Raw genomic sequence first — 26,303 nt, 5'->3', positions numbered from 1 at the left:
TATAAGCGGAATTAGTCCAGTGGAGAAGTTCCTTCAGCAGTGTCTTTGCCACCTCCCCAGTGCTCAGATGTAGCATTTGATCAATGAAGTAGCTGGGAGCTCAGTATGACAATGTGGATCATTAATCTTGCGAGCCTTTGGAGCCTGAATTTACAGCTTTCATTTTGCATATCTGCTTGCAAAAGCACTAGAGTTTGGTCAGCACTGTTGAGAGGTTTGCAAGTACAACTCACAGGGCTTTCTTTATCATCCTCCCCCTTTAAGAATCTGACAGGCAAAGAGTAACCAGTGTCATCATAAATAACGTAGCTGATGACAGTGATACCTGACTCATTATGAGCTGGGCACCATGCAAAATGCTTACTTGACTATCTTCATTCCTGTCACACCCCAGGAGGCAGGCACTGTTCTGACCCTTGCTTTCCAGATGGGGAAGCTGAGGTTTAGAGAGAGGGTGCCTGACTCAGGGCCTCAGGGGATGCTCCAGAGCCCCTCCCCCCCCCCCCCCCCCCCCGCCCCGCTTCAAAATCCTCCAAGACAAATGCTCTCGTTTGACAAATTAGGAAACAGACTTGGAGAGTTGACATGACCTGAGTTTTTAATCTTTTGACATCAGGTTGTATTGAATGCTGTGTGTTAATCATAGTTTTAAAATTTTTATGGGTCGGGACTCCCCTGGTGGTCCAGTGGTTAAGACTCCACGATCCCAATGCATGGGGCAAGGGTTTGATCCCTGGTTAGGGAACTAAGATCCTGCATGCCTTATGGTGCAGCCAAAAAAATTAAAAAAAAAAAAAATTTCTGGGTATTTCATTTAATCCCCACAAGAATCCTATAAGAGAAATACTGTTGTTATTCCCATTTGACAGATGAGAAAACAGACACAAAATTTCTAAGGTCACAGCTAATAAGTGAAGGAGCTGGAATTGAACTTTAAGCAGCGTGCCTCCCATACCCCCTCCCCCTCCTCCTCCCCTGCCCTCCCCCCTCCCCCCCAATTTCAGGCTCCTACCTGTACTCTCCGCAGAGAGTACTGTTAAAGCTCATACAGTTCCTGACTTATTACACCCCCCTGGCCTTTCAGAGATCCAGAGAAACCAGTTTCCTTCATTTTTTTTTTTTTTTTAATTTTTTTGGCCACACCGAACAGCATGCGGGAGCTTAGTTCCCCAACCAGGAGTCAAACCCATGCCCCCTGCATTGAAAGCGTGTTGTCTTAACCACTGGACCACCAGGGAAGTCCCTCCTTCAAGTTTTTTAAGTGAAGAAATGCATAGACAGGGTTAAGTATTTAAGTTTGACCAGTTAATTTTTTAAACTGAAAAAACAATGCACTACAATTCTGTTATTTGCAAGGTAATTATGAGATTCATAAGAGATATTAATCCTCGGGGCTTTTATGGAAGGGTAGTATGGGAAGAAGTCATGATTTACAGTTGATGATGAACATCTCTTCAATCTCATGAGTGTCTGTTGGAAAACTCACCAGAAATCTAATTTAAGGTTCTTTGAAAGGAATGAGGGTAGGCCATGTCCTCACCTAATTTGTTGGGATGTAGAGCCAACAGCCTTGTGCCAGACCTTTCTTTTGTTTTTCCAATGTTGGTGGCAAAAAGGATAAATGTTTATAGAAGATAATTCTAAAATACTGAGCTTTGTTGTTTTGGGTCAAAATAAAAGCCACTGAATGCTGATTGACGAGACAGGCTTTGATCTTCTATATATTTTATGGTTAGTTTCTTTTAAAAAATTCCTTCATTTCTGATTATTTTCTGGTCAGACTAACTTTCTAGGAAAGGGGTATTTGTTTGTTTGTTTTTTTTTTATAAATTTATCCATTCTATTTATTTTTGGCTGTGTTGGGTCTTCATTGCTGCACGCGGGCCCTCCCTAGTTGCAACGAGGTGCGCAGGTTTCTCATCGTGGTGGCCTTCCCGCTGCAGAGCAGGGAGGGGTATTTGTTTTGAAATCAGAAAATAAACTTCAAGTTATTGTCCCTGGTAAGTACATTAAAATGCAGGCCCCAGAGTGATTTGCTCTGCAGCTTCAGGAAAATCTGTTAACATTTTACTCATTTCTTTGTCTGTATGATAGAAATGACAGTGTTGGCATCAGATTTTTCCAAAGCATTTTTCAGAGCCTTGATTGAAAGGTATTAAAAATATTGCTGGCATTATCCCCAGCTCCCACCTATCAGTTGGCTCCAATTACCAGCCACTTAGAAGCATTTATAGGTAAGACTCTTATCACCGGTTACTAATCACAACTTACACAGTTATGTTTTGTTGTCTCCTTTCAAAAGCTGTTTTGGTAGTGATGGCTTCCTTCAGGAGTTAGAAGACTTGGCCACATTTCTCTACAAATGTCACATTCTTATTAGCATGTCACCCATCCATCCCTTACGGGATTATGCGACTCTGTTCACAGATATAATCAGTTTTGTATTTTCATCCAAGGATAACAAACTAGCAAGGTTGCAAGCTTGACTTGTCATCAGAATTAAATTGCTCCCTGGAGCTGGGAGGGACAGAGGCTGAGTCGACCTGTTCAGAAACGCAGTTGTCTTTAGAATCTCAATCCCACGCTCTCCTTTTCCTCTCCTTCCAGTATGGTGACTACGATCCCTCTGTTCACAAGCGGGGATTTTTGGCCCAAGAGGAATTGCTTCCAAAAAGGGTAAGAAGTCAAATTCCCTGTTTGGGAAGACATAACCAAAGGACTGGAAGGAATATTGGACGTAGGTGGCAAGAACATTTTTATAAATGTTTTGTAATCAGTCTCCAATAATGATCTCTGTTAAGAACATTGAAAAGCAAAGGTTCGTGGGATTCATTTGGGGTTGCCAGGACAGGCATGGCCTGCGGATGGTCCTTTCTTTAAAGGTGGGGGAGCTCAGTGATTCCTAGGGAGGGGCGTGGAGCAGCCTGAGTTCAGCCTGGGGAAATGAGCTGTTTGCAGCTGTGCGGGCGGGGCGGATAGGGATGAGTCGGGGGGCAGGGGGGGGGGGCATTGTAGCTTTTAATCCTTGGTGGTGTTCGTCTTGTTCATTAGCCTCAGAAGCAGTCCTTCCCTCCCTTTTGCTGCTTCTGATTTTATAGCTCCGCTCCCCTGTCATGTGTGATAAAGGTCTGCTCCTCACCTTCCCCTGACTACCTACTCCTCTGATGATTTCTGCAGAGGCAAAGGCAGCAGCACGTACAGCCTGGCCCGCGGCTGGGCTGAAATTAGTGAGCTCTGCTCCTGAGCAAGGTCCTCCCCCTGGGCTCTATGGCCCAGGAAAGAGGCGTGCTGCCAGGCGAGGGGAGCCCCGCGGCCTGAGAAATGGTGCAGCTTTCCGAGTTGTGACTCAGGTTGAATGGTGCTTATTTACACACCCACCTCTGCATGTGACTGGCTCCCTGTGTGTGGCTTTTTTTTTTTTTTTTTTTTTTTGCGGTACGCAGGCCTCTCTCTGTTGTGGCCTCTCCCGTTGTGGAGCACAGGCTCCGGACGCGCAGGCCCAGCGGCCATGGCTCACGGTCCCAGCCGCTCCACAGCATGTGGGATCTTCCCGGACCGGGGCACGAACCCGCGTCCCCTGCATCGGCAGGCGGACTCTCAACCACTGCGCCACCAGGGAAGCCCTGTATGTGGCTTTTTAAAAATAGCTTTGCTGTTTTGTAAAAATGATGCATAATTATAAAAATACCAAACAATACCAGAACTTTCTTTGTGTGTGGGTTTTTTATTTTGCTCTCTTTTTTGCTAGGTAATAAATCTGTATCAAATGACTCCAGAAATGTGGGAGGAAAGAATCACAGCCTGGTACGCAGAGCACCGAGGCCGAGCCAGGTGAGGCTGCTTCATCACTGATTTATATTACCTTATGGGCCTTTTTTTCTTTTTTAAGGAACTACAAAACTGGGATGTGTTTGTTGAACAAAATGCAGTACCAAAGTATATAGAAGAAAAAGGGAGAGCTGGCAGCAGTGCTGGTCTTCAGTATTGTGTGTGTCCTTCTTCTGGTGCGTGGGGGCGTGGGTACTTACTGCCTGTCAGGATGTACAGACCTACTGCATTCAGTGCTAATTTATGTTCATTTTAAGAATTCTATTGAGTCCCTCCCATCAGGAAGCGTGCACAAACCTCTTAGATAGCCTCATCCACCAGAGGGCACACAGCAGAAGCAAGAAGAACTACATTTCTGCAGCCTGTGGAAGGAAAACCACATTCACAGAAAGATAGACAAAATGAAAAGGCAGAGGACTATGTACCAGATGAAGGAAAAACATAAAACCCCAGAAAAACAACTAAATGAAGTGGAGATAGGCAACTTTCCAGAAAAAGAATTCATAATAATGATAGTGAAGATGATCCAGGACCTCAGAAAAAGAATGGAGGCAAAGATCAAGAAGATGCAAGAAATGTTTAACAAAGACCTAGAAGAATTAAAGAACAAACACCTAGATGAATTAAAGGACAAACAAAGAGAGATGATGAATACAATAACTGAAATGAAAAATATACTAGAAGGAATCAATAGCAGAATAACTGAGGCAGAAGAATGGATAGGTGACCTGGAAGACAGAATGGTGGAATTCACTGCCGTGGAACAGAATAAAGAAAAAAGAATGAAAAGAAATGAAGACAAGGCTTCCCTGGTGGTGCAGTGGTTAAGAATCCACCTGCCAATGCAAGCAGGGGACATGGGTTCGAGCCCTGGTCTGGGAAGATCCCACATGCCGCAGAGCAACTAAGCCCATGCACCACAGCTACTGAGCCTGTGCTCTAGAGCCCATGAGCCACAACTACTGAAGGCCGCACCCTGCAACAAGAGAAGCCATAGCAATGAGAAGCCCGCGCACCGCAACGAAAGTAGCCCCCGCTCACTGCAACTAGAGAAAGCCCATGTGCAGCAACAAAGACCCAATGCAGCCAAAAGTAAATAAATAAAATAAATAAAGAGAGAAAGAAAGAAATGAAGACAGCCTAAGAGACCTCTGGGACCACATTAAATGCAACAACATTCGCATTATAGGGGTCCCAGAAGGAGAAGAGAGAGCAAAAGGACCCGAGAAAATATTTGAAGAGATTATAGTTGAAAACTTCCCTAATATGGGAAAGGAAATAGCCACTCAAGTCGAGGAAGCGCAGAGTCCCGGGCAGGGTAAACCCAAGGAGAAACATGCCGAGACACATAGTAATCAAATTGTCAAAAATTAAAGACAAAGAAAATTATTGAAAGCAACAAGGGAAAAATGACAAATAACATACAAGGGAACTCCCATAAGGTTAACAGCTGATTTCTCAGCAGACACTCTACAAGCCAGAAGGGAGTAGCACAATATATTTAAAATGATGAAAGGGAAGAACCTACAACCAAGATTACTCTACCCGGCAAGGATCTTGTTCAGATTTGACGGGGAAATCAAAATCTTTACAGACAAGCAAAAGCTAAGAGAATTCAGTACCACCAAACCAGCTCTACAACAAATGCTAAGGGAACTTCTCTAAGTGGGAAACACAAGAGAAGAAAAGGACCTACAAAAACAAACCCATAACAATTAAGAAAATGGTAATAGGGACATACATATCGATAATTACCTTAAACGTGACTGGATTAAATGCTCCAACCAAAAGACACAGGCTTACTGAATGGATACAAAAACAAGACCTATATATATACTGTCTACAAGAGACCCACTTCAGACCTAGGGACACATACAGACTGAAAGGGAGGGGATAGAAAAGGATATTCCATGCAAATGGAAATCAAAAGAAAGCTGGAGTAGCAATACTCATATCAGATAAAATAGACTTTAAAATAAAGAATGTTACAAGAGACAAGGAAGGACACTACATAATGATCAAGGGATCAATCCAAGAAGAAGATATAACAATTACAAATATATATGCACCCAACATAGGAGTACCTCAACACATAAGGCAACTACTAACAGCTATAAAAGAGGAAATCGACAGTAACACAATAATAGTGGGGGACTTTAACACCTCACTTACACACCAATGGACAGATCATCCAGACAGATAAGTAATAAGGAAACACAAGCTTTAAATAATACATTAAACAAGATGGACTTAACTGATATTTATAGGACATTCCATCCAAAAACAGCAGATTACACTTTCTTCTCAAGTGCACTTGGAACATTCTCCGGGATAGATCACATCTTGGGTCACAAATCAAGCCTTGGTAAATTTAAGAAAATTGAAATCATATCGAGCATCTTTTCTGACCAGCGCTATGAGATTGCAGGATACAAAATTAATGCACAGAAATCTCTTGCATTCCTATACACTAATGATGAAAAATTTGAAAGAGAAATTAGGAAACACTCCCATTTACCATTGCAACAAAAAGAATAAAATATCTAGGAATAAACCTACCTAGAGAGACAAAAGACCTCTATGCAGAAAACTATAAGACACTGATGAAAGCAATTAAAGATGATACAAACAGATGGAGAGATATACCATGTTCTTGGACTGGAAGAATCAATATTGTGAAAATGACTATACTACCCAAAGCAATCTACAGTTTCAATTCAATCCCTATCAAATTACCACTGGCATTTTTCACAGAACTAGAACAAAAAATCTTAAAATTTGTATGGGGACACAAAATACCCTGAATAGCCAAAGCAGTCTTGAGGGAAAAAAATGGAGCTGGAGGAATGAGACTCCCTGACTTCAGACTGTACTACAAAGGTACAGTAATCAAGACAATATGGTACTGGCACAAAAACAGACATATAGATCCATGGAACAGGATAGAAAGCCCAGAGATAAACCCACACACCTATGGTCAACTAATCTATGACAAAGGAGGTAAGGATATACAATGGAAAAAAGACAGTCTCTTCAATAAGTGGTGCTGGGAAAACTGTACAGCTACATGTAAAAGAATGAAATTAGAACATTCCCTAACACTATACACAAAAATAAACTCAAAATGGATTAGAGACCTAAATGTAAGACCGGACACTGTAAAACTCTTAGAGAAAAACATAGGAAGAACACTCTTTGACATCAAGATATCACAGCAAGATATTTTTGATCCACCTCCTAGAGTAATGGAAATAAAAACAAAAATAAACAAATGGGACCTAATGAAACTTAAAAGCTTTTGCCAAGCAAAGGAAACTACAAACAAGACAAAAAGACAACCCTCAGAATGGGAGAAACTATTTGCAAACGAATCAACGGACAAAGGATTAATCTCCAAAATATATAAACAGCTCATGCAGCTCAATATTAAAAAAAACAAACAACCCAATCAAAAAATGGGCAGAAGGCCTAAATAGACATTTCTCCAAAGAAAACATACAGATGGCCAAGAGGCACATGAAAAGCTGCTCAACATCACTAATTATTAGAGAAATGCAAATCAAAACTACAATGAGATATCACCTCACACCAGTTAGAACGGGCATCATCAGAAAATCTATAAACAACAAATGCTGGAGAGGGTGTGGAGGAAAGGGAACCCTCTTGCACTGCTGGCGGGAATGTAAATTGATAGAGCTGCTATGGAGAACAGTATGGAGGTTCCTTAAAAAACTAAAAATAGAATTACCATATGACCCAGCAATCCCACTACTGGGCATATACCCAGACAAAACCATCATTCAAAAAGACACATGCAGGGACTTCCCTGGTGGCTCAGTGGTTAAGAATTTGCCTGCCAATGCAGGGGACATGGGTTCAATCCCTGGTCCAGGAAGATCCCACGTGCTGCAGAGCAACTAAGCCCGTGCGCCACAACTACTGAGCCCACGTGCCACAACGACTGAAGCCTGTGCGCCTAGAGCCCATGCCCCGCAACAAGAGAAGCCACCCTAATGAGAAGCCTGTGCACTGCTACGAAGAGTAGCCCCCGCTCACCGCAACTAGAGAAAGCCCGCATGCAGCAAGGAGGACCCAACGCAGCCAAAAAATAAAATAAATAAATATTAAAAAAAAAAAAAAGACACGTGCACCCTGCAGTGTTCATTGCAGCACTATTTACAATAGCCAGGTCATGGAAGCAACGAAAATGCCCATCAACGGATGAATGGATAAAGAAGATGTAGTACATATATACAATGGAATACTCAGTCATAAAAGGGAACGAAATTGGGTCATTTGTAGAGACCTGGATGGATCTAGAGACTGTCATACAGAGTGAAGTAAGTCAGAAAGAGAAAAACAATTATCATATATTAACGCATATATGTGGCACCTAGAAAAATGGTACAGATGAACCAGTTTGCAGGGCAGAAATAGAGACACAGATGTAGAGAAAAAATGTATGGACACCAAGGGGGGAAAGTGGTGGGGGCGTGGTGGTGGGATGAATTGGGAGATTGGGATTGACATACATTCACTAATATGTATAAAATAACTAATAAGAATGTGCTGTATAAAAAAATAAAATTAAAAAAAAGTTCTATTATATGCATATCCCATAGCTTTTGCATCCATTCCTCTATTGATGGTATTTGGAGGAGCTATAGGTCTTTCACTTTTACAGAATGTTCTGCAATGTACAATCTGATATCATTATATAATTGTATGAGTAGTTCTGAGGATAGATCCTTTAGAGGAGTTGCTGAAGCAAAGGATGTGAGCATTTCGCGTCTTGACAGGTGCCTCCAAATTGCCCTCTGAAAAGGTTGTACCTATTTACAAGCCCGTCGACTGTGTGTGAAAGTCTTCCCCCACCATTCTCTCCCCAACACTGGTTTTTAACCAATCTAATTTTTGTGATCTAAAAGATGAAATTTTGTATCTTAAATATTAATTAGCATTTCCCCAATCACTTTAGGAATTGATCATCTTTTCATTAGCCTTTAATATTTTTTTTCTCTTCTTCAAATCAACTTCCTATCACATGTTGTTGTTGTTGTTTTTTGCGGTACGCGGGCCTCTCACTGTGTGGCCTCTCCCGTTGCGGAGCACAGGCTCTGGACGCGCAGGCTCAGCGGCCATGGCTCCTGGGCCCAGCCGCTCTGCGGCATGTGGGATCTTCCTGGACCGGGGCATGAACCCGCGTCCCCTGCATGGGAAGGCGGACTCTCAACCACTGCGCCACCAGGGAAGCCCACATGTTGTTTTTAACTCTTAAAAAAGTATACCGAAAAGTGGACAAGTCGTAAATATACCACTTGATGGATTCTTATAAAGTGAAAACACCAGGTAACACCAGGTGACAAGAAAGCATGTGCCCCCCGATCACTCCTCCCCAGAGGTAATCACTCTTCTGAATCCAACTCCATGGATTAGTGTTGCCTGTTTTAAACATTGTATAAGTGCAATCAGACAGTTTCTGTTATTTGTGCCTCAGTTCTTTTATGCAGCATGATATTGTGAGATTTCGGTTTGTGGCTTGTAACGGTGGTTTTTTCCGTTTTTGTTGCTGTGTAGAATTCTGCTGTATTCATAGACCACACATTATTTATCCATTCCACTATTGATGGACATTTAGGTTGTCCCATTGTCTCCTGGTTTTTGCTGTTACAAATAACATCAAACAATTTTCCAAAGCAATTGTATCAATTTACCTCAATAACGTGTGTGATTTCAAGTTGCTCCACCTGCTTGCCACTGCTTATCCTCTCAGGTTGAATTTTTTAAATTCATTTGAGACCATTTTGAGATGGGAGAGAGGGAAGAAGGCAAGGTCATAGGGAGAATTGGGTTAAGATATTTCAACACTGTACCTATCTGGGAGTTTTCTGTAAGTCATTGCTACTTCAAGAGCTTCCTTTAAGTCTGACTCACAACTTAGAAGTGGGTGAGCTGGCTTGGGTTTGACAGCCTGGATAGCTCTTGCCCTAACCTCTAGCAACATCCAAAGGATTAAAATCAGGAAGGTGCCTTAACCTCCAATAACACCCAAAGGAATAAAATCAGAAAGGCAGCTCTCAGGTAGCTTGCAGAGAGAGATACATCATTACCAAAACCTTCTAGGTGAAGAAAGTACGCAATTAGATAAAGCAATAGCTTACGTAAAGTTAGAACATACAAATCCATTTGAGGGAGATGTACTGTGTGCTTTTCTTGAATTACTCAAGCCGGATGTCACTATTTACCAAGGGTAAAGCGTGAAATTGAAGCCAAGAGACACTAATGAATCTATTCTCTTGTTTTCATGGGGATGGGAAATTCTGCTTCACCTCTGTGTGGTGTGGTTAACAGACTTGGGATCGGGCAGAGCTTGGCTGGTAGCTGCCTGGCTCGCGTCTTCCCACAGTTTCGAAGCTCAGCTCGGTGTGCGCCGCCCTCCAGATTTCTCATTTCCGTGCCAGTGACGGTGTCTTTCATTCTCCTCGCAGGGACGAAGCTGAAATGGAATATTTGAAGATAGCTCAGGACCTGGAGATGTACGGTGTGAACTACTTTACAATCCGGGTGTGTAGAAGCCTCTGCGAGTTCCCTGTGTGTGGGTGGAGACTGAATGAGGGCAGACTGTTAAAATGGGTCCCTTCCCATCCCAGGGCGGTATTCAACAGTTCAGGGGAAGAGGAAGGGGAGGGTCTAAGAGCCTCATTTTCTATATTGGGACTTAAATTAGATCCTAGGTGATTAAGTATCGGTGGAGCCCGGGAGGGCCTGGTCCTGTCTGGGCAGAAATCTGTCTGAATGCTCTGGTGTAACATTTGATTATCTCTGGCTCTGTGAGATCCGGGTCCACAGGGAACACCGGTAAATACTTTCTTCCCCCAGGACACAAGGAGAGTAAAGCTGCTTTTACAGATTACTGATTTGTTTGGGTGGGGACTCTCCCTGGCAGGCTAATTGATTTTCTATGCAGACCATTAACAGTCCGCTGTACTCTGGGAACCCGCTGCTCCTGCACCGGAGAAGTGTTTGTTTTCAGCCCCTGTCCGGCCTTTCAAGCATCTTTCTCCTGAGGCTCTGCTGCTGGTCGCAGCTCCTCCCAAAGGAGTTCATGCAATTTGCTGAAGTATTTCATTCCCGGTTCCAAACTGTAGACGAGTAGACAGTAAAACAGCCATCATTATAGTTAAGGCTTGCTTTCCTTTTCAGGGTTTCCATAAATTTTGTATTAAATTTAGGTAAATTGAAACACATGTAAAATATCCTAGGGATAGCTTTCTACTTTGTTTTCTAAATACGTATTTTTAATGGATCATTTGCATAAAATAAGGCACGCTGACAAATTATGTCATTTTTGTATAGTATACAAATGCCTAAAAGATTTTCCCTAATAACGCCAAAGGTTGTTTTCTAAAGTTTTATTAATTTGTATTTGCTAATTGTTTGGTTTCTTTAAGGTCAAGACTCATTTGACACATTTCTGTGGTTTTGTCCATATGACTCCTCTTGCCCCACCACCTACATTCTAGAAAACTAGTATTTTATAACCCTTCAAAACCAGCTTCTTATGAGGGAATATTTCTACAGCAGTCAGACTAAATTATACTATATTGTGCGTGTGTGTCTTGTATTGCATGATAGATGAGGCTAATGGATATTTTAGTGTCTTTGTGTTAAAGTTCCTGAAATTTCACCCTCACCTAAGGAAGACGTGTGCTTAAAACAATTTAAAAGGGGCTGCTTGAGTCCCCACTTCTCTGTTTATTCTCTAGAACAGTTGGAGCCTCATGATAGGAGACAGAGGATGCAATCCATTTTTTTAAAAAACTTAAGCTAGAAACATAATGAAACGTCTTGTTTTCCAAAACGTACTATAGATTTTTAAAGCACAAAGCCTCACTTGTGTTAACACAGTGGTTTTAAGAGCCCTGCAGATGAGCAGACGACTCTCCCTCCTGGTTTGGTGATCACATCTGACTTCAGGTGTTAGCTTGAGTAAAAGATGTATCTCAGAGTGCTCACTCCTCCTCCTGACGCCTGCTGTTAGCCTTGTACTTCTCATCACAGTCCCGGCACCTTCTCAGTTTGCAGACCTTTTTTCCTGCCCTGGAGTCTTGGGTCCATTTCCTTGTTGTCAGCAAGGGGTCAGGTGTGGGGAGATTCCCCCACTGCTGTACGAGGACCAGACTGCAGCACAGGGGGATGGGTCTGCAGCCCGAAGAGGTGGCCTCCGGGTGCACACTGGTCAGTGATATGGGGGCCCAGGAGGCTTGCCCTATGGGTGCCCTGGCTGCTGGCCGGACTGCCATCAGAGGTACAGCCTGTGTACAGTCTATCAATTAAAAGTTTTACACAGCTTTATTGGGGCACAATTTATATATAATTCATTTTGATATATCTTTCCGATATTTTGTAGTAAAAAATTTCCAACATGTAGGAAAGTTGGAAGACCTTTACAGTGCATACCTATGTACACCCACAGCCTGGATTCTACAGTTAACACTTTATACTTGCTTAATCACATTGAAGCTACATTTTAATATAAAATAAGGCCATCTGATCCCAGCACTTAGAGTTTTCTTTCTGGTAGTACAATAACCTTTTCTTTTAACATAAGAGTGTTTAATCCTACAAGTTTTTATTCTTCATCTATGATAAGCCAGTTATTTAATTAGCGGTAACAGTGTTTCGATTACCTCTACTTTAGCCATCGAGCCAGTGACAGGAGCCCCCAGTGATCCTTCCGTGGGGCACATGAATCACAAGAATGGTATCATTTTGCCTCCACCTGCCCCAGTTCAGGAAGCTGGAGGCCCCCTGGGTTCTAGGACAACAGTGACTTCTGTTGGGACCTGTTGAAACTTGTCACATGTAACGGTCTATGCCAGGTTCTTTGGGAAGTTGAATAAAACCTTGAGCCTCAGCTGGAGGTGACGGTAGCTGTTCTTTGTCAAATCTACAGAATAAAAAGGGCACAGAGCTGCTGCTCGGAGTGGATGCTTTGGGGCTTCACATTTATGACCCTGAGAACAGGCTGACCCCCAAGATCTCCTTCCCGTGGAACGAAATCCGAAACATCTCGTACAGCGACAAGGAGGTAGGACCTGTCTGCGCTGTAGATGCCCTGGCGGCCCAACAGGTTTTTCCCCATCTCTCCTCCTTCTGGAGCAGCCCCAGCCAGACCGCTCCTTGTTAGCAGCAAGATCCTTTAATTCCCAGGCTTTGGGTTTTTGCTTGTTGATCTTTATAGTATTTACAGAACAGTACTGGCATCCTATTTTCAAACAGCATCACTAAACCCCTCTGCTGACTAATGAGAGGCTGGGAAGCTCAACTGTCAGTACTAAAACCCGGAGAACAGTAAACAAACCAGAAAGTAACCCTTTCTTATTACTTGGCTTTCTATTTCTGGTGAGAATTCTCTTTGTTTTTTTATTTTTAAATAAATTTATTTATTTTTATTTTTGGCCGTGTGGGTCTTAGTTGCTGTGCGTGGACTTTCTCTAGTTGCGGTGAGAGGGGGCTACTGTTCGTTGCGGTGCGCAGGCTTCTCATTGTGGTGGCTTCTCCTGTTGCGGAGCATGGGCTCTAGGCACGTGGGCTTCAGTAGTTGTGGCACGTGGGCTCAGTAGTTGTGGCTTGCTGACTCCAGAGTGCAGGCTCAGGAGCTGTGGCACACGGGCTTAGTTGCTCTGCAGCATGTGGGATCTTCCCAGACGAGGGATCAAACCCATGTCCCCTGTATTGGCAGGCAGATTCTTAACAACTGTGCCACCAGGGAAGCCCCTCTCTTTATATTTTAAATGCGGTGTATATTAAACCCTCTCTCTGTGTCCAGTGCTTGATTCATGTGGTGCAGAGATATGGGTATACACACACACACACCTCTCCATAACATGTATATGAATGTATATGTATTTTATATATATATATAGTATACATAATGTATACATATCAGCAGTGATATAAAGGATATCAGGCCAACTTGCTTACAAGAATTAAAGAAAAATTAAGTTTGAATAACTCAAATGAGCACTCTTAGAATTCAAATATTACTATATAGGATTGTGACTTTTCCCTAATGCTGTAATCCTATATTTATTCATTCTTTGTTAATTTTTTAAATTAATTTTTATTGGAGTATAGTTGCTTTACAATGTTGTGTTAGTTTCTGCTGTACAGCAAAGTGAATCAGTTAAACATATACATATATCCACTCTTTTTTAGATTCTTTTCCCATATAGGTCATTACAGAGTATTGAGTAGAGTTCCCTGTGCTATACAGTAGGTTCTTATTAGTTATCTATTTTATATATAGTAGTGTGGATATGTCAGTTCCAATCTCCCAATTTATCCCCTCCCCCACCCTTTCCCCTTTGGTAGCCACATTCATTGTAAAGTTTAAGAGAGTTTTTGAGCATCTCCTTTGTGTTAGGTTTTGTGGGAGAAACAAAGATGTAGAGAATGCAGTCTCAGCCCTCAGGGAAGTTATAGTCAAGTAGTGACTCAACTGCCGTGATACATAACCTCAGTGTGAGCGGCGGGTGACAGAGGTGGTGACGATATGGTGCTTTTCCACCTGCCAGCAGCTTTGCCCTGGCTCTGATTCAGTCTTCACAAGAACACTGCTGTGAGAGTAGGGGCTGTGTTCTGGTTGCTCTGTGTCACCTCAGGAAGCGGAGACGCAGAGGGATCAGGTGACCTGTGTCTGGTGAGAGGAATAGCAGAAGCCACATCCCCCGAGTTTCCAGAGAAGCACAGAGGGTGGGCCCTGAGACTCTGCACCAGGCTGAGGAAGGCAGGCCCGGGCGTGGAGTGAGTAACAGAGACAGCCCACGTGGCTGCCTGCAGAGCCCCCACCCCATGCAGTTTTCCTGCTTTCTCTTTCCTCATGTAGCAACTTGAGGAAAGGAGCACCAGGCCCCTGGTTGCCAGTACGTGGTTGAGATCCACTCAGCCATGCTTGATGAGACAGATTGAGCTTCTTAATTCAAAACATTTTGGCTTCTCAGATCTTTGTAAGTAGCCCAGGAGATGAGCATTTAGGTATTTCTTTTTTAAAGCACTTAAACTGAAAGTTCTATGTGACTTAAAGCAGTAGGTGTGCTGGTAGTTTTTCATCTACTAATTTCATAAAGTCTATTTACTGCACATCCACAACTTCGCGTGCCAAAGGCTCCCAAAACACTCATCCTTTACGGAAGCCAAGCAGTGAAGTCTCCCCTAGTGCGATGGCTCGACACAGTAAAATAATATTCCCTCTCCCGGGGCAAGGCGCCCCCGAGTTCCGTCAGGTCAGTAACTCGCACAGTGCAAGGGCCCCAAGCTGAGTTGACATGATGAGAAGTAGTCTTGGTCATTATATACAACAACCATGCTGTCACAACAGAAGTGCTGGTTTATTTTAAGTGAGCCATTGATTCTGTGTGCATGCCCCGGCGTGGCACAGAGCCTGTGGTTTCCCCACTCCTTGAGGTTTCCCACTGACAGCTCTGGGCTTTGATAGCAGGGCCAAAAATAAGCTCACGAAATTCATAAATAGCAGCCTACACAAGAGCAATACTGCTTCTAAGTTCACTTGACCAAAAGCGAAACAAAGGACCATTTTTCTGTCCTCTGTGTGCTAACCCCTTGTTGGACAATATAGCATGTGAAAGAAATACCCAAGAATAGATCTTCCTAAACGACTTCATCTGCTTAGCAAGTCTTTCTTGGGAGTGGATATTCATGTTTAAAGTGCATCTTTGTCTATGACATAAATCACAGCAAGATCCTTTTTGACCCACATCCTAGAGAAATGGAAATAAAAACAAAAATAAACAAATGGGACCTAATGAAACTTAAAAGCTTTTGCACAGCAAAGGAAAACATAAGACGAAAAGACAACCCTCAGAATGGGAGAAAATATTTGCAAATGAAGCAACTGACAACGGATTAATCTCCAAAATTTACAAGCAGCTCAATATCAAAAAAACAAACAACCCAATCCAAAAATGGGCAGAAGACCTAAATAGACATTTCTCCAAAGAAGATATACAGATTGCCAACAAACACATGAAAGGATGCTCAACATCACTAGTCATTAGAGAAATGCAAATCAAAACTACAATGAGGTATTACCTCACACCAGTTAGAATGGCCATCACCAAAAAGTCTACAAACGATGAATGCTGGAGAGGGCGTGGAGAAAAGGGAACCCTCTTGCACTGTTGGTGGGAATGTAAATTGATACAACCACTATGAAGAACAGTATGGAGGTTCCTTAAAAAACTAAAAATAGAACTACCATACGACCCAGCAATCCCACTACTGGGCATATACCCTGAGAAAACCATAATTCAAAAAGAGTCATGTGCCACAATGTTCATTGCAGCTGTATTTACGATAGCCAGGACATGGAAGCAACCTAAGTGTCCATCGACAGATGAATGGATAAAGAAGATGTGGCACATATATACAATGGAATATTACTCAGCCATAAAAAGAAACGAAATTGAGTTATTTGTAGTGTGGTGGATGGACCTAGAGTCTGTCATACAGAGTGAAGTAAGTCAGAAAGAGAAAAACAAATACCGTATGCTAACACATATATATGGAATCTAAAAAAGAAAAAAAAAAAAGGTTCTGAAGAACCTAGGGGCAGGGCAGGAATAAAGATGCAGACGTAAAGAATGGACTTGAGGACACGGGGAGGGGGAAGGGTAAGCTGGGACGAAGTGAGAGAGTGGCATAGACATATATACACTACCAAACGTAAAATAGATGGCTAGTGGGAAGCAGCCGCATAGCACAGGGAGATCAGCTCGGTGCTTTGTGACCACCTAGAGGGGTGGGAGGGAGACGCAAGAGGGAGGAGATATGGGGATATATGTATATGTATAGCTGATTCACTTTGTTATACAGCAGAAACTAACACACCATTGTAAAGCAATTATACTCCAATAAAGATGTTAAAAATTAAAAAATTAAAAAAAGAAATAAAGTGCATCTTTGAAATCTAGGATCTGTCTGGTCTCATCAGGAATGAGTGAGAGCAACAGTTGCCGTTTTTTCTTTATATTCGACCCTGCCTGGTAGTCTGGCCCTGGGTTCTCCTACTAAGCTACCCACCCTCCCACCCGCCCATCCATAGCATTCCTCTTTCTCTCCCCTTTGATTTTTGTAGTATTTTCCTTTTCTACTGCAGTCCATTCTTTGTCACTCTTTAACCGTATTCTTTCTATTAACAGTTTTCATCAAACCATCCCCATGTTTGGAAATCTGGGGTGACGCCCTGTATGCTGTCACATCAAATCTAAGCCCTTCTGACTGCCCATCCCCAGCCCACCTCACCAGCCCCCACTCCTGCCTTCCTCCCAGTCTAAACCCATGGTTTTATCTTAGTCATCAAAGAGTTAATAATGACAGACACACACACACACACACACACACACACACACACACATGCTAGCACTGCTCATTTCCCTATCTTTGCCTTATTTCTATTGCTTGCCCTGTCCAGAATGCCCCTCCATCCTACCTTTTAGCTTCTCTGTCATATTCTTTGTCTAAGACCAGCTTATGTCCATCCTACCCTGAGGATTTGTGACTTGTGCCACCCAATGAGGCACTAACACGTGATGTAATCTCTTGAGTAGTTGACTCTTGTTGGTCTAGTTCCAGCCAGGTGGTGAGCCTCCTGTAGGCAGGGCCGCCTCTGCGGCGGCCCTCCCAGTGTTGGCCTCAAAGTTGGGCCTGTCAAGGGTTTGTATTTCAGATTTCCAAGCCTAAGATGGTGCCGAGAACCCAGCTTCCAGGATCCTGAACTTCCTGGGCACCATGAAGCCAGGACAAGGCATGGCCTTGTGCTGGATCTTTGCTAGGGGGGTTGCTGCTTTTGTGGAATTTCCCAGTTGGTGGCAATGTTCTAGGCTATCAGACTGAAACTGTTTTCTGTTTTTTCCTTTCAGTTTACTATTAAGCCATTGGATAAGAAAATTGACGTCTTCAAATTTAACTCCTCAAAGCTTCGTGTTAATAAGCTGGTAAGTTGAGATCCTGGTTTTTGTTACAGACTGTAGTTTTTCTGTGAAATTGAAAGCCGTTTTTGAACCAGTATCAGAGTGACATGTTGTGAGGTGTAGAATGATAACTCACTTGGTACGTGCTTCTCTGATCAGCCTTGAAAGATTTCTCTTTAGCTTAACCTAAAGAGTCAAACCTACATTTTGTGATGAGGAATTTCTAAAAGTTATTTTTATTGAAGTACTTCATACATATGAAAGAATATGTATAATGTATACATGGGGTATAAAGAACAACAGAAATAAACAGCTACCTACCCACCACCAAGCTTTAAGAAATAGCACACCCCCAACACTGTGGAACCGCCCCTGCGTTAGCACCCTGCTGTCCCCCCTCTCCCCAAAGGTGACCACCATTCTCAGCTGTGTGCTTAATATCCCCCTGCTTTCCATCAGAACTTTAGTTCGTATACGGCAAGTTATGTATGTTTTTGAAATTTATATATGTGCTATCAACTGTGTTCTTCTGTCACATGCCTTTTTTACACATTAATTTTTGAGATTTATCTACTTTGATGCTCAAAGATATGGTCCTTTCATTTCACTGCTGTATAGTATTCCATTATATATTCTGTTAATATATATATATATATATTTTTTTTTTTTTTCCTCTGTTCTCCTGTTAATGGACAATTAAGTGCTTTCTGCATCTTGTATCTGCCCACTGGTGTGCATGGGCAATTGCTTCCCTGGAGTCTAGAGAGTGTCTTCACATAGCCCTGCATGTGGTATATGTCCAAATTCAAGTTTATGTCACGTTGTTTTCCAAAGAAGGTGAATTAATGTACAGATCCAACAGCCCTGGGTGAGACTTCCTTTTGCCTTATATCCTATATCCTCAGCAATTGTGTTATTAGCCTTTAAAAATTTTTGCCAATCTTGTGCATTTAAAATGGTATCTCAGTGTCATATTAATTTGCATCTTTACTAATGAGGTTGAATATCTTTTTGTATATTTATTGGCCAGTCTCATTGTCTCTTTTGTCAAACTTGTTTCTTGTCTTTTGGCTGTTTTTCTTTTGGGTTGTTTGTTTTCTTTATTGGTTATCTCTTCTTCCACTTTGTGTCTTATTTTTCCTCTTGCTTTTTATGTCTTAACAAATTTTAATGTAGATAAACGTATACATCTTTTCCTTAACTATTTGCGATTTTTGTGTCTTGCTTGACATCTTTCCGTATCCTGTGACCATCAAGATATTCTTCTATGTTCTCTTCTAAGAATTTCCAGGGCTTGATCTTTGCACTTAAGGCATTAATTCCTCTGGAGTCGAGTTTTGCATGTGGTGGAGGTGGGGGAATCCAACTTACTTTTTTCCCACGAATGACTTGTCGTCCCAGCCCTGCCTGTTGAACAAGCTTTGCCGTCATCTTCCCTGGTCTGCGGAGCCACGCCCTGACTCCGCAGAGTGAGGGGCATCAGAAGACAAGCTAAATGGCACCCCTTCCTCTCTTCACTGTGATTGTCTCCAGAGCTGAGGCCTGGAGGCCACAGGGAGGATGTTGGTGTTTCCCTCCATACCTTCTCTCAGGTTCCCCACAAGAGCCCTTGGACCAAGATGCTGTAGCTGCTGTGCTGTCTCAGTGGAGTCAGCGTGTGGGTATAACATTTCTCCTGCTTTCATTGCACAGATTCTCCAGCTGTGTATCGGGAACCACGACCTGTTTATGAGGAGGAGGAAGGCCGATTCTTTGGAAGTTCAGCAGATGAAAGCTCAGGCCAGGGAGGAGAAGGCCAGAAAGCAGGTGAGCAGGTGAACTGCCGTTGTCTCCTGGTGGTGGTCTCGGCCGGGAGGTAAGGAGTGGTCATGGGCTCACAGGAGTCCTTTGAGCACGGATCTGCCTACTCTTATTTTATTCCTGTTGGGTCTTTTTGGCTGATGAATAAATGATGGTGGGACGTCAGCTCTGGAAATGAGGAATACACTCTAACAGCATATCTCAAAGGCACATCCCTAGTTATTTCTCCAGTGAATTGAGTGAAGTGTGATTAATGCACGTTGTGGGCAGAGATAGCCAAGCCCACATGTATCCACCCACCTATCCACCCATCCATCCATCCATCGTCCATGCAGCTAAACTTTCATTCTTTCTGCCTGCCTGTCTCCTGTGCCCAGCCTTCTCCTTTTCTAATTAGATGGTGATGGAATGCAGGGCGGCATCTCTGCGCCCACTGCTGGAATTAGACTCCGGCCGCGCTTCCCCATTGCAGGTCAGCCCAGGCGGCACATCGCCCACAGCGAGAGGTGCCAGGAGCACGTTATCAGCAGCCTGGACGATCTGCATCATTGTTTTCTACTCTTAGACCTTTTTGACTCACCGCAATCCGCACAGCTAACCTGAGCCCCGCTGCTGAGAAATATCAATCATGGCTTTGGATGAACTACTAGACAGAGTAGCAGTAGCTGCAATCGGCTGCCCTTAGGACTTGCAGGCTTGGAGGGGTAATAATTAGTCTGTGTGCAGCTCTCTAATTTGGGTCCTCCGACGAAGCTGGCTCCCGGCCCTGAGGTTTAGAATGAAATGCCCAGTGTGATCCATTGTGCTCTCGGCTCCGTCTCTGTGCTCTCGGCTCCGTCTCTTTGCTCTCTGAGATGGCAGGCCACAGATGTACTCTTCGGGATGCTTTGGGGTGGGGTGGGGGGCAGTGGAATGGATTTTGCTGGACAAAGAAATGCTCCTGGGCCAGCACAGGGTCACAGTGGCAACTTCAAGAAGAGCCCTCTCTGACCTCTTTGTCAGCAGAGGAAAGCTTAGAAGTGAGAGATCTGATCACGGCAAGGAGTGTGTAAGCCTCCAGGCTGTGCAGAGAGTAGCTTGAACACACCCCTGGACCTGCACTGCCTGTAGGATGGCAGATGCGTGTTCCTGGCATCTGGCAACCACAGGTCAGGGGCTCCATGGCCCAGCAGTACAGACATTGACCTTGGAGCCAGATGTGAAACTTAGTGTGTGACCCTAGTGATTGACTTACCTTCCAGATCTCGGTTTTCTTATCTGTCAAGTGGAGCTAAGTATCTCTCTTCTGTGTCTCAGATCAGAGGACACACTGTACCTGAAGGTCTTTGTGAGCTGAAACCGCTTTGCAAACAGGAGGTCCCTTATGATGGGGGTGGAGGTCTCAGGGAGGGTGCAATGCTGAGAGCAGAAGGGAATTGTAGACTTTTTTCAAGTGGAGGATAATGGGGATCTAGTCATCCACCTAATGGGAATTGTAATATGATGGAAATTAGAGAACAAATCGGCCAGGCTTTTCATTGACCTGCAAGAGGAAAACAGGAGAAAAATTTACTGTATTTTATTGCTTGTCTTTGCATTATTCCTTCGAGGCCCAATGCATTTGTATGACTTACTATTTAGAAAAAGCAGCAATCTTAAAAATCTTGTGTTTGGGAGAAGATTGAAGCAAGAAGTAAGTAATTAAATGTGCTTTAATTATTTAAGGAAGAAAATAGTGCAGTGGTCACTTCTGGCTCCTGCTTTCCGAACTCAGCTAGAGCCCTAGGATCACAGAGAATAGCACTTGTCCTCTGCTTGTTAAGCTCGGCGTGTGGCCCAATTAATACAGTGATCCAGAAGGCAAGGGAGGCGGCAGCAGCTTAGTGCTGGTGCCGTAAGGATCAGGGCCGCGTCCTCACTCCTCCCCCCGTGCTCCCTCCTGTCACAGGCCTGGCTCAGGAGTTGCTTTCGCTTGAGGCTCTGGGGGTCTGTGCCTGGCTGCCGCCGCCTCCTGCTGTGAAATACGATGTGTGAGCTATTGATGCATCACACGGATGATTCCATCTTCTCCTGAGGGTCAGAGGCAAGAGTGGAGCTACTGTTGATGAGATTAGAGGTGTGGGAGGGGTCTGTGTGGATAAGAAGTGGCACGGTGGCTCACGGTGGTGGAGAGGGACACGTGGTCTCCTTGGGGAGAAGGAGCCTGCATTGTGTCCTGTCAGCTGCAGGGCAGAGCCACTGGGGTCTCAGGCACGTTGGCCAGGTAGCTGTTTCCGTACCCAGCGTGTACGGATGCGCCCGTACATCCAGGTGGAGACTGGCTCCGTGTTCTGCTGTTTGTTCATTTACAACTAGATGATTTTTCAAGAAGCACGGCTTTCCACTCTAGAGCTGGTTTAGAAGGATGGAGGGTGGTGGGCGAGGAGAACGACACTGGTACCTAAAGTCCAGGGAAGAAAAGGGTCCCCAGAGGGGAGACCCTGGGCACTGGCTGTCCTCAGATCTGTGGCACAGCAGGTCATGGGCCCTGTGACCAGCGGCCGCTCGTTCCCCCTAGATGGAGAGGCAGCGCCTCGCTCGAGAGAAGCAGATGAGGGAGGAGGCTGAACGCACGAGGGACGAACTGGAGAGGAGGCTGCTGCAGATGAAGGAAGAGGCGACGATGGCCAACGAAGCCCTGGTGATTTCCAAGGGGCTGGGTCCTGGGAGGCTACTCGGACTCCCTCTGGTTCTGGAGTTAGGCCCCCAACTCCAGAATTAGGCACATTTACTTTGACATTTTGGCTTAAAATTATTGTCTTCCTCTCCGCCTGTGTTTCCAGGAGCAGATTTAGATTGAGTTCAACCTCCAAGTGCAGGCAGACTCCACTCACTGTGGGTCACCTTTCCCGCAGGGTGTCTCAGCCTTGGCCTGCCCCACCTCGGGGCCAGGTCATCCCCTGGTGGGGGCCATCCTGTGTGTTGAGGGCTGGTTGGCCGTGTCCCTGGCCTCTGCCCACTAAATTCCCCTATTTGTGACAATCAAAAATGTCTCTAGACATTGTGACGTGTCCCCAGAGGGCACAGTCTCCCGTGCTTTTGAAGCACTTATCTAAAGAGAAAGAAGGACAGAGTTAAGTTGGGTTTCTCCCTCATAAAGTGTAGCCTCAGCTCAAGTGGGTCCCCATGGAGGGACCCTGAAGGGCCTTCTGAGAAGTTGAAGGGTGTGGCTTGGGGACACTCAGTGGCAGGGCCCCAAGGAGTCCAAGACCTTGGTCCTTGCTGACCTGAGTGTCTGAGGCCTGATCGGGGCGGGATGACAGGCACAGGACTCCTGTTCCCGCTGAGCACGCTCTTTTCTCCAGATGCGGTCCGAGGAGACAGCCGACCTGTTGGCCGAAAAGGCCCAAATCACTGAGGAGGAGGCAAAGCTCCTGGCACAGAAGGCGGCAGAGGCCGAACAGGAGATGCAGCGCATCAAGGCCACGGCCATCCGGACAGAGGAAGAGAAGCGCCTTATGGAGCAGAAGGTGCTGGAGGCCGAAGTGCTGGCGCTGAAGATGGCTGAGGAGTCCGAGAGGAGGTCAGCATGGGGGCGGGGAGGCCCTGCGCTGGGGCAGAGCCTGCTGGCAGCTGCTGACCCATCTCCCAGGCAGGGGCAGAGGCTCCTTCCCGCACAGGCCGGTGGGGCTGGAGCTGGACGGGTGCAGGAACCTAGTTCTCCTGTCCAGTGGACTCTGGTCGGGCTGTGCCTTTGCGATGAGCCCCCGCCTCTGTGATGCTCGTGTTTGCAGGAAAACCATCGAGCTTGTCCACAGGCTGCTGTTAGCTGAGGAGACATGAGGAGGCTCTTCTGACATTTACAGAATGTGCTTCTTTTCCCTTTTGGTTTGAGGGGTGTGTGGGGAGACAGCAGCTATTCACCTTTAACGCTTCCCTGAAGATGGGAGGGGAGGGCAGGGTGCCCTGGCTCACGACCAGGTCGAAGGATGGGACTGTAGTCTGTGCTTTTCAAAGACAATTGGAGGCTCTGGGCTGTGCTGGTTCCGCAGCCGTCAGACAACCCTGGCTCCTTCCTCGCGGCACTCGGTCTGTGGGTTTAGAACACCTGAATTGGGCTTTTCACTGCCAGGGTGCAGTCGCTACAGTTTCCTCTCCATTCTTTGCGTGTCATTCTGGGAATACGGTTCCACGTTTCCCGCCCTGCCCCAGGCTCCTTTCTTTCCATGTGCGGTCCCTTCCCCGTGAATGGTGTGTGTTGGGCTGGGTCCCCTGGGTCCAGTGTCCTGACGAGGCACGAGGCCCTCAGCGACGTACTTATCTTCCTGCCCGAGGAGGTTGTTTCACTTGGGGGTCGTGAAGAATCAGTTCTTTCACATCCTGCCCTTTGTGATCCAGTATGACACCTTTGCCCAGCCTACTCTCACCCAGAAAGAAGCAGAGGAAGCTTCTAGCTCCTCCCCTGATTTCCCTCCCCCTCCCCCAGTTGCAAAGGTTCATCCTTGACTCTTCTGGCCACCTGCTTCACTGCTCTCCCAGTTTTGATTTAAACTGGAAATCAGTTGAAATGAACAATACCTGGGAATGTTGTTCCTGCTTCGGAAGTTCTGATTTCATGTAAATCCTCCTCCACCCCCCAACCCCCGTGCTTGTTTGCCTGGTCTGGTGCCACCCTCAGGGTTAATCCAGCTCCCTCCTCTCCAGGGGTCAAGGGGGAAGAGGGGTCTCTTTCCTCCTCCTGTCATCTTCTGTGGAGCTGAGGGCCCCTTCTCTCCTTGCAGGGCCAAGGAGGCAGATCAGCTGAAGCAGGACCTGCAGGAAGCCCGCGAGGCAGAGCGAAGAGCCAAGCAGAAGCTCCTGGAAATCACCACCAAGCCCACATACCCGGTGAGCCTGGGGCTGCCAGCCGCGCTGCTTCTCACCTCGTAGCGGTCCCTTCCCTCCCAGCCCTCCGGTTCCCCTGGTGGGGCCTTCAGGGCGACTGTTAAGCAAACGCATGGTGGAGTGAATGGTGCAGAATGTTCTAGGGCCTTGAAAGAGAGATGGGACGTGGGGAGGTGACTTGGTTTAAGCAAAGTAACAGAGGTGGGAAGCAAAGTGGTCCAAGGGGTAATAAATGATACCATTGACGATCTTATAGGGCAGATGGTGGGAGACGTAGATTGGGGCCATATTTTAGACAACCCTCTGATCTGGGAGGAGAAAGTCCTCAAAACAAATCTAACTGCCTCCCTTTCTGCTTCAGGGGTGGGCACGCTGGGTCCAGAGCCTTTGTGGCCTCTGGAGGGGTGGGTGGTTGACGCAGCAGTGCCCTCTGTTCTTGTGGAACCGAACCTCCTAATCAGATTTCTCCTTCGTAGCCTATGAACCCACTCCCAGCCCCGCTGCCTCCTGACATACCAAGCTTCAACCTCATTGGTGACAGCCTGTCTTTCGACTTCAAGGATACTGACATGAAGCGGCTTTCCATGGAGATAGAGAAAGAAAAGTACGGAGCCCCCTCCCCTCCCCTCCCCTGTGCCCCGCGTGGGCAGCCTGGCACTAACTCCTACAAAGGTTTGTTCTGTCCTCACCCACCGGGAGAGGAATTTCCTAATTGGAAATGAAGGGCGACAGACCAGCATTCATCTTCCAGGATAAAAATGACACTTGATTGGTGATCCGGAGTTTATAGTTACTCCAGAGCTCACCTGAAGTCTAGGACTGGCTGTCAGAGGTCTCCAAGCCAGTCAGACCGCTGTTCACGTGGTGGTCCATGGTGGTCGTGTTCTAACCTGGTGATGCGACACGTTTCCTAGTTGTGTTCTCTGGCGCCTGAGCTCTGTGGCGGGTCCCATGTCTAGAACAAGGGCGAGAGAGAAGAAACTCCAGCTCAAGGCTGAGGAGGGCAAACGGCTGGGGCTACAGTCATCTTGAGCAGCCCTGCTGCGGGATCCGCACTTTGAGCCCGGCGTGCCCTGAGCTGTCTTCCTCCTTCACTTTATGGTCAGGGGACGTGGCTCTGAGATGGAAGGGAGCCCCACTGCAGAGGGCACCTAACCGAGGTCCCCTAATCAGGGCCGTCGGTAAATCGGCCATCTGTGCCATGGCTGGGCAGGGAAATGTCACAGTAGCTACCAGGCACGAGGTGCCTGGGTGACAGGGTCCTTTATCTTTTATCTCATTCCGTTCCCACCAACTGACTTCAAAGGTAGGTTTAGTGTTCCCATTTATAAATGAGAACCCAGATTTAGAGCATTTAAGGAGCTCACCCAGCACCCCACAGCTGATGAGGGACAGATCCGGGGTTCAGCGCTTCATCCGTCTGACTTTGCGGCCCATGTGCTTTCACCTGTTTGGTGTCCTCAGGTAACCCTGTCCGTGTCCAGCACGGGCAGCCACAGGCCGGGCGGTAAGTCTCTCTGGGCTCGTGTTCTGAGGATAGAGGGACCCAGCGTCTGTGTCTGTGGCACCCCCCGTCCCCTCCACCCGTGGTGGAGTTCCCCTCTACCCTTCACTGTTTTCTGGGTGTGCTCAGCCCCTCTACCCTTCACTGTTTTCTGGGTGTGCTCAGCCCCTCTACCCTTCACTGTTTTCTGGGTGTGCTCAGCAGTACATGGTTGTGTGATCAGGGTGAGGCTGCTTACTGCTTTTTCACAGTTTATGTTTTCTTACTCATTACCTGTGCGCACCAGGCACCACCCGTGCGTGGGAATCACTGCAGAAGGTCCCTTGTATCTGTGA

At 45.7% G+C, this 26,303-nt stretch overlaps 1 protein-coding gene across 8 annotated transcripts in view; it reads left to right on the top strand.

Moving 5' to 3' along the window:
• NF2 (NF2, moesin-ezrin-radixin like (MERLIN) tumor suppressor) overlaps window positions 1-26,303 on the top strand; it is a 75,125-nt gene that overhangs the window by 36,340 nt on the left and 12,482 nt on the right. For 7 of the 8 annotated variants that reach the window (XM_065889858.1, XM_065889856.1, XM_065889850.1 and 4 more), the window contains 10 exons: window positions 2,608-2,676; window positions 3,749-3,831; window positions 10,317-10,392; window positions 12,785-12,919; window positions 17,772-17,846; window positions 19,515-19,628; window positions 22,159-22,281; window positions 22,946-23,163; window positions 24,362-24,467; window positions 24,941-25,068. In XM_065889858.1, the coding sequence (XP_065745930.1) occupies window positions 2,608-2,676; window positions 3,749-3,831; window positions 10,317-10,392; window positions 12,785-12,919; window positions 17,772-17,846; window positions 19,515-19,628; window positions 22,159-22,281; window positions 22,946-23,163; window positions 24,362-24,467; window positions 24,941-25,068 (1,127 nt within the window). The remainder of the gene's footprint in view (window positions 1-2,607; window positions 2,677-3,748; window positions 3,832-10,316; window positions 10,393-12,784; window positions 12,920-17,771; window positions 17,847-19,514; window positions 19,629-22,158; window positions 22,282-22,945; window positions 23,164-24,361; window positions 24,468-24,940; window positions 25,069-26,303) is intronic. The other variant, XM_065889855.1, reaches the window with a different exon arrangement.

Source organism: Phocoena phocoena, chromosome 13, assembly GCF_963924675.1.
Source record: "Phocoena phocoena chromosome 13, mPhoPho1.1, whole genome shotgun sequence".
Taxonomy (NCBI): domain Eukaryota; kingdom Metazoa; phylum Chordata; class Mammalia; order Artiodactyla; family Phocoenidae; genus Phocoena; species Phocoena phocoena.
The sequence above is the reverse complement of the archived record's forward strand: the minus strand, read 5'-3'. Positions and strand labels throughout refer to the sequence as shown.